The following is an 8339-nucleotide window of genomic DNA, read 5'->3' as shown; positions in this document are numbered from 1 at the left end:
GAGAGGCAAGGTACACCCTGAACTTGTCGCCAATCAATCAATCCATCCATCCATTTTTCTAATCGGCTTATCCTCACGAAAGTCGCTGGCGTGCTGGAGCCGATCCTAGCAGTCTTCGGGCAGTAGGTGGGGTACTGGTTGTCATGTAATCGCAGTCGCCAATCAATCACAGGGCACATAACTGACAACCATTCAGACTGATGGACAATTTCCAGTCTTCAATGTACCTGTTCGTTTTTGGAACGTGGGAGCAAGACAGTGAAAACCCATGCAAGCACAGAACGACACTTCCATAAAAAAAGGCCTGAGCCGAATTTCAGTCCCAAAAACGGTGTGCTCCTATTTTATCTTTATTAAAATAAACTTCAACTGTTGATATTCCTGTCTGGAATTTTTTTCAGAGTGGGCCTTGTGACACATGCTTCTTTTATTTTCACGGTGTCAGTGATATAATGTCATATGAAGGTCAGTACAAACTTTGCTTCTTGCATATATGCATTTTAGTGCCCATTTACTATTATTGATGTTAAGTTTTAAGAATGTTTTCATTATTTGGATGAGAGATTATGTTGCTTTTGGTTATCAGTTGTTCTGGGGACTGGAATATGGGTTTGGGAGTTTTTTTAGTGGAACAAGATTGAGTCTTCACAATATAGCAACCAAGTGACACGTCACTGACATGGCCTCATGAGTTGATGCAACGTCTCACTTGAATGTGTCGGTGGGAAACTTACAGTCTGTGGGCCACGATAAATCCTCAAGAGTATTTGATCCTGGCCGACATGCAATTCTAAATAAAAGTAAAACCTTGGCATACCTTCAACAAAAGTCTCAAAATACATAATATATGTTAATAATAGACATATTCTAGAACATTGCATCAAATTCTCTTTTAAAAATAAGGGCTTTTAAAAGACATGAATTGAACCGTGAATGCCACAATGGCAATGTGAAGAGGAATAATATCAATTTCACTAAACATTTTAAAGTACGAAAATCATTTGTTTCATCAAAGGTCAATCGTTTCTTTTTAAAGTCAATTTTCCTATCAGCAGATGCAGAAATACCTTAAAACCAAATAACAGGCGCGCGCTTCATCCGACGCTACCGTTGCATTCAAATACTATGGAAAAACGGACTATCAAGGTTCCAGCATTCTTGCAGCGTTTGGGTCACCAACTGTGTTGTGAAACATGTCGCTTCACCTAAAGTAGTGGACTTTCTTAATCATCCCCGGTACATAATTGAACATTTCGCTGAAAAATCTGTTCACAGCTATGGTGTTTTTCCATGCCTTGTGGTAAAGTAATTGACCTGAGTACACATAATGACATTTAAACCGCGTGACATGTTATGTACAATGATGTGGTCATATCACACAGGGTTAGCTTTGAATTGTTGTTTCGTTGAGGTTATTTGGACAAAAGACATTGGTGAGGTTACTTGGACAAAAAAAAAAAAATATTGTTTATGATGATGTATTTTGACTGCCTATATTTAAATAATTATTTCTGTATTTTCTACTCCTTAATTTCTCAAAATTGGCTCGTTAGTTTTTCACCCTACATGGATGATACGACAAAAAAAAGTTAAAGATTTTATTTTACAACCAACAGCTTTTGACGATCGAAAAGTCTCCTCAAATAAAAAAATAAAACGGATAAAATAAATAAATAAAATAATTTAACATATAATAGAAAATAAACAGCAAACAATATTGATAAAAATAACGGACAATACTTGAAAAAGGGCTAAATGCACAAGGAAAAAAATAACAACAGAAAAATAATTTGAAGAAAACAATCCAAAAATAAAAGTAAACCTAAGAGGAAATGAATGAATGAAATGAAAATGAAAATTAATTAAAAAATATATAAAAAAATAGAAAGGGAAATGCGGACTAAAAACAAGAAATTGGATAACATTTTAAAAACGTTTATATAATTGACATAAAAACCACATGTACGTAGTTGAATTAGTACTTCTTTTGAACGTAAATTTTACACAAGAATCTGCACTTCTCCTTAAGCACAGAGTCGGCGTTATTTTGCACTTCTTGCTCAACGGTCACCATGCAACATATGTCGATCCCTTTGCGTTTACAATTGGACATCGTCCTTTCTAATGTGATATCTTTGAATTCCCATAGTCATTGAAGGCAGCATACACTCGATCGACCTTTCGCCTAGTTTAACAGATAGCAGTTCACCGGGTTTACTCTGACACTGCTGACTCGCGAGGCCACGCCCACCAACGGCCACGCACCCCGTTTCCTCCAACCGCCCGCTGAGCACGCACTGTCCACGCGCACGCCGCCCGCCGATTGGCCGAGACGCTGCACACACACCATTGCGATTGGCCGAGTGTTGCCACCCGCCTGGTGCGCGTTGCGAGTTTTGTTTTTCTTTTTTTTCTCCGCCCCCTGTTTTACTCACACAGCTGAGAGAAAAGAGGGAGCTAGTCCGAGTGGTGGAAAAAAAAAGAAGCGACCTCAGCCCTGCCTCAGCACAAGCAGCGGCACCGGGAAGCGCCGTCTCTTTGTTCACTTAACTGGGCTTTGACCAGCAAGAAAAAGTGACATCTGAGCGTTTTGTTCACGCATGCCATCCCGGAAGTATATCGAAATGGACCCTCGCGGGGTAAGACATTTTCCCTAAATAGTTGTTTTAACCATTGTGACGTCTTTATTTTTGTACCGTAACTTGTTTGTGAGCGTTTGATTGTCATGACTTGCTTAACCGTCAACGTGACCCAACGTGTGGTCATTTTCGAAGAATGACAGCATCCTTTTAGCGCGAAATCGCAACTTACGTCACATATTTCTACATTTCGTCATCTTTTCTTTTCCGACCCTTTGATTTGTGGCAATGTCAATCCGACATACAACTCTTTTCTTTTTCCACGAACGTTTGTATGCATGTAAATCTTTCAAAAGGACTTGTTTACTGCCAGAAAGTGTAATAGGTGCGAGCAAGCGTCCTGAGGCAAACCTGCTTTATGGGGATTTCACATGGCTCATCTGGGAAGCACGTCATTCTTTGGTCTATATTTGGCCATGGGAGGTGGTGTCCTGGCTCCAAATGTGGGGCAGTGCATGCTGGGCCAGGGTGTAGTCACTCAGCAGCCCTGCACCCTCTCACTTCATTTGCGAGTTGAGATACAGGAAACAATGACTGAGCAGCCAGTCCAACCCATCATCTCACCGGATATTTCCGCGCTGTGATGCAACCTGAGTCAGAAATTGATCGTTTATGCCGCCCTTTCCTTCAGAACAAGTCTACTGATCAGTGCGGGTCCTACGCAAAGCGGAGGAGGCACGACATTGCTCAGCAACCCATCCCCAGTGGCAACAGTAGATGCTCTCCCGGTCTGGAGTACACGGACCTGGAGGCCGCCGAGGCGCTGGTGTGCATGAGCTCCTGGGGTCACTTTGTCGGTGGCAACAGGCCCAACCCTTGCAAGCCCCGACCCTTGACCCCGGCCTCAGATTCCTGCGACTCCATCCTGCCACACGAGCTCCCAGAGCCCTCAAAAGACTTTGTGTCCCTTTCCTCTCTGGTAAGATTTTCACCACTAATCATACGGTCCTGAATGCAGAGGGTTGGATTTTCTGGGCAAATAGCCTTTTGATTAATATCTAATGTAATACAGTTAATGCTACATTGGTGCTCAGGAAACAAGTTGGAGTGAGTTCAGGAGCTCTATTTCACAATCACGATTTTGGAGCCGATCGGCGAGTTGGGAGGAAAAAAAAAAGATAACGATCACTGACCCGATTAGAAGATGGACAAATTTAGCCAGTCTGTTTAACCAACTTGTTTATTGACTCTAAAGCAGCAAGGGAAATTCAGTGGGGAAAAATGATAACTAATATTTTTTTTGTCAAAATGTTGAATTCAAAAAAATCAAATTCCCACTCCCAAAATTGGACAAAAAATCCGACTGTATATATTGAGAAAACGAAGGCAGCACTGAATGTCTCTGGGCTGAACAGGATTGTGTTTGCTGTAATTTCTAATTTCGCAGAGCCGATCAATGACATAATTGATGAAACGACAAATTCTGATATTACAACCAATCACCGATTTTGTATGAAATGCAGATCTGCCGAGTTGATCCAGCCAATCAGATTGTAGTATTCACCATGTCTTGCCTAAAGTTAGTGATGATAGGTTGTTGTGACCTCCAACTGAAGGAGGACAAGCGGGTGCGGAAATTGGATGGATTTGAGTAATTTTGGGTTGGAAAAGTTTGGGGGAAGATCAGTTTTCATTAACATGCTGTGGGAAATCATCCCATTTCACCTAGTTGGTCTAAAAAGTCTAAAAATATATATTTTCTTGAAAAAATATATGTTTGGTCAATCATCTATGCCAGTGACTTGTATTGGCAGGCATGATCTTCCACAACATGATAGAATGTACTTAATTAACCCAACGCTGCTTGATGAATGAACCTGCACCAATTTTGTGGTGCGCAACAAATTGGCTCAATTCAGGTTGTCAAACACTTGATTTGAAAGCAATTCTGATTTCCCAAAGCACACCTGATGAGCTCTCACGGCACACTGGTTGCAAATCATTGCTTGAATTTAGACAAATTCTCCTTATGCATGCAGGGCCATCAAAATGTCTGTTCTTTCAAACTAGAGACGGCCACAAAAGACGTTCCACCTGATTGTTGTCTCTGCTCTCGTCACAGTGTATGACTCCACCTCACAGCCCCAGCTTCACCGAGACCTCATCTTCCAGCAGCAGCGCGCCCTCGCAATGCGCCGCCACCTCCGTGACCAAGAGCCCGCCCTTGATCGCCCCTCCTTGCAGGTCCATGGCGACGAGTGTAATCCGCCACACAGCGGACAGCTCCCTGTGCCAATACCACATTCCGGTGGCCCCCAATTTGGAGAAGGCGACGGCCCGCCAGCAGCAGCAGCAGAAGCAAAGTGTCATATCTCCATCTCCTCTTCTTCCTCTTCCTGACACACCCTCAACAACAGAGGCCGGTCCTCCCAAACCCTCTTTGAACAATGTCCCCACCCCCATTCCTGTTAACAGTCAACCGCAAAACAGCCCCCATGTTCAAGCGAGCCTGACCCCGCCTCCAATCACCAGTCCTCAAATCATCTGCCAGATGTTCCCCTTTAGCGGTCAATCAGGTATAATATCAGCCTTAATCCCCAGCGCAGTCCAGACGCCCGCCGCCGGGGCCCGGACTGCCTCCGCGCCCATTCTACCCCAGCCTACCTCTGCCAACCCCGCCGCAGTGCAGCAGTCCCTCATCGTGGGCTCAGCGGTACCTCAGGGCACGGTCATGCTGGTCCTTCCCCAGTCCTCGGTCTCCCAGGTCCCTCATGGCCCTCAGACTGTCATGACGCTGGGCAACACCAAACTGCTCCCACTGGCCCCCGCCCCCGTCTACGTGCCCACGGGGCCCGGCGGCGGTGGCGGCGCGGCCACAAAGATGGACTTTTCCCGCCGGAGAAACTATGTGTGCAACTTTCCCGGCTGCAGGAAGACGTACTTCAAGAGCTCGCATCTCAAGGCTCATCTTCGCACACACACGGGTGAGCATTTTTGGGGAATTTAGTGCAGCTGCCACAGAAGTGCACCTGAAGTACATGTCCCTGCATTTGCAGCAAAGACACTCCGTAATGTCCACTAACAACCCAGGCTAAATTTAGCTCTTCCCCGACATACAAAGATATGCATAACTTCCACATAGGTCATAATAAAAAAAAAATAATAATAATAATACATTGGATTTATGTAGGGCTTTTTAGGACATTCAAAAACAAAGAAAAAACAGACAACAGTAAAACAACAAACAATGGAAATGAAAGAAAAGCCAATTTGAGCAGGTGGGTTTTGAGAAGGGATTTGACTCGTGGTTGTGGGTTGTGGGAGTGTGTTGTGGGAGTGCGTTCCAAAGGTCAGGTGCAGCTATGGCGAAGGCTCGGTCCCCCAAGGTACGGCAATTTGTGTGGGTGATGGGCAAGAGGAAGGTGGAGTCAGCAGAGTGGAGGGGACGGAGGCATTGCAGGAAATCAGAGAGTTAAAGGAGGGGCCGAGCTACGGAGGGACTTGTAGCTCAGTAGCAGAACTTTGTTGATATTCCTGGCTGGAATTCCGATGTTTGATGGGGACCCAATGGAGCTGCTGGAGAGTAGAAGTGATGTGTTCCCTGGAGAGGTTGTGTGTGAGGAGGTGGGCAGCAAACGTCTGGCCATATTGTACTATGTCGAGATAAGTGGAGGAAGTCCAAAGAGCTGTAGTGTGGGAGAAGGAGGGATGGGGTAGTGGAATGTTTCGAAGGTGGATTAAGGATGTTTTAGTGATGAGGTTGATATGGGATTGGAACGAGAGGGTGAAGTGTATTATGATACCAAGGTTGTGAACGGATGGGGAGAGAGTGACTTTGAGACTATCGATGAGCAGGAAGATGGTGTCCTAAACATCAATTACACTTTTCCTACTAGCCAGAGCTTTGATGTGGTGTTTTATAATAGTATAGAAAGAGCATACAATACGAGAGTAGATGAGTTTTTCAGCAAATTGTATTGTACGAGAGTACAATAATCCATCCCCTCCATTGTGGGGATTATGTTCCAAACCACCCAGCAATAAGTGAATCCACATCTAGAAATATTCCAGTTAAACACTCCCGAGGCATGTTTTTATTAATATTTACAGCACTTAATTTTTTAAAAAAGTCTTTAAACACACTGACAAAATAATACAAATACATTTCAAATATTTAGAGAGAGCAACGGTGTAACAGTGTTCCAATCCCACTGTTTTTTTTTTCCAAACAAATCCAAAGACGTACATTACAGTGAACCTTCAGCCGTCACTTTCTTTAGGTGTATAAAGCAGGATCACAGAGGGTGGCATTCACTGCTTTTAACTTCCTGTTCTTTCAAATTTAGTCTCAAAAGTAATTGGTGTGCAGCCACCTAGTGATCAATGGTGGAATTACTCTGCTAATAGATGGGAGATAGACCAGAATAATTATTAACTGTACAAAAGAAATCCGTGAAAGAGCCGGACCGAGAACCTTGAACTAGCGATTGATGAGGTTTTACTGTCTGGGTTTCACAGAAAAAAATGAAAAGCGTGAAGAGTGAACTGCAAATAGGCGAGGCTTCACTATATGCCTGCCTGTTACTATGTTGCTGGCACAGGTAGATCAGCAACGACACATTATTTGTGGTTCATAAATTATAAAAAGAAACCGTTTTTCAAGATTACATGAAAATGTACTGAACTAAAAAGTGAAATACAACTGAACTGTACTCAAGCAGTGATTTTATGGTCCATGTACCACACTTGCTAAAAAGACCACCCCTTTTTTTTTGTGGGTGTGTGTAGGTGAGAAGCCATTCAGCTGCAGCTGGGACGGCTGCGACAAAAGGTTCGCCCGCTCTGACGAGCTCTCCCGGCACCGGCGTACGCACACCGGCGAGAAGAAGTTTGTGTGCCCCGTGTGCGATCGGCGATTCATGCGCAGCGATCACCTCACCAAACACGCCCGGCGCCACATGACCACCAAGAAAATTCCCACCTGGCAGGCCGATGTTCGGAACCTGAACAAGATGGCCACCGGCAAGAACCATTCCGCCAAACCCAGTCTTGCCACAATAAGCATGCTGGTACCTGCCGGCTCTCAGTAGGCAAGGAACACTTGAGTAATGCAGGGAGTGGCCCAGCACATACGGCCGTCTTGACTCACGGGAATTAAAAAAAAAAAAACATGCACTGGACCTTTGCATCTCGACTGCTCATTTGTACATTTACACAAAAGGATTCTTTTTGTTAAAGGATGCACTCTTTGCCAAAGCCTTTGTACGACTTGGAATTTCGTATTTTCCACCCTTCCGCAGCATTTTTTTATTTGTTGTGACACATATGTGAATGTTTTGTTGCGTGTCCTGTTTGAGGAACGTGTTGATATACGCGTACATATACAGATATATAAACATTGTAAATATTCATACGTAATCGCCATTACTATGATAATACCTTCATGATTACTGCATACCTCTCTATGTGTACCTTTCATATTATTTAATACATATTTGTAATTAAAAAGACAACTCATTTACTGTTCACTCTGTCTTTGTTGTTGGTTTTCCACTTTGAGTCATGCGTTTTCCAGTATCAAATCCAGGAAAAACAAGGTGTGGGCTCTCAGTTGAGTCAGCGATCCTCCATAAAAGACACTGAGTGGTGCCTTCCCACATCCTGCGTGTCACACCATTCACCCTCACCGCCCTTTTTTGGTCTGAAGCTCGCACGCGCATCCTCCCGAATCTGCTGACGAGCATGTGGGACAGCTTCCTT

The 8339-nt window shown here is 44.0% G+C and overlaps 1 protein-coding gene across 1 annotated transcript; it reads left to right on the top strand.

Annotated features, from left to right (window-relative positions):
• The first annotated feature begins 2422 nt into the window (after positions 1-2422).
• Positions 2423-8105, top strand: klf11b (Kruppel like factor 11b). Its single transcript, XM_086128028.1, has 4 exons — positions 2423-2639; positions 3271-3558; positions 4702-5563; positions 7368-8105. The coding sequence occupies exons 1-4, from the start codon at positions 2601-2603 to the stop codon at positions 7667-7669; spliced, it is 1491 nt and encodes a 496-aa protein (XP_085984154.1). The 5' UTR covers positions 2423-2600; the 3' UTR covers positions 7670-8105.
• Positions 8106-8339: the final 234 nt, after the last annotated feature.

This window comes from Hippocampus guttulatus, chromosome 13, assembly GCF_054856545.1.
Source record: "Hippocampus guttulatus isolate MCC_2025c chromosome 13, RoL_Hgut_1.0, whole genome shotgun sequence".
Classification (NCBI taxonomy): domain Eukaryota; kingdom Metazoa; phylum Chordata; class Actinopteri; order Syngnathiformes; family Syngnathidae; genus Hippocampus; species Hippocampus guttulatus.
The sequence above is the reverse complement of the archived record's forward strand: the minus strand, read 5'-3'. Positions and strand labels throughout refer to the sequence as shown.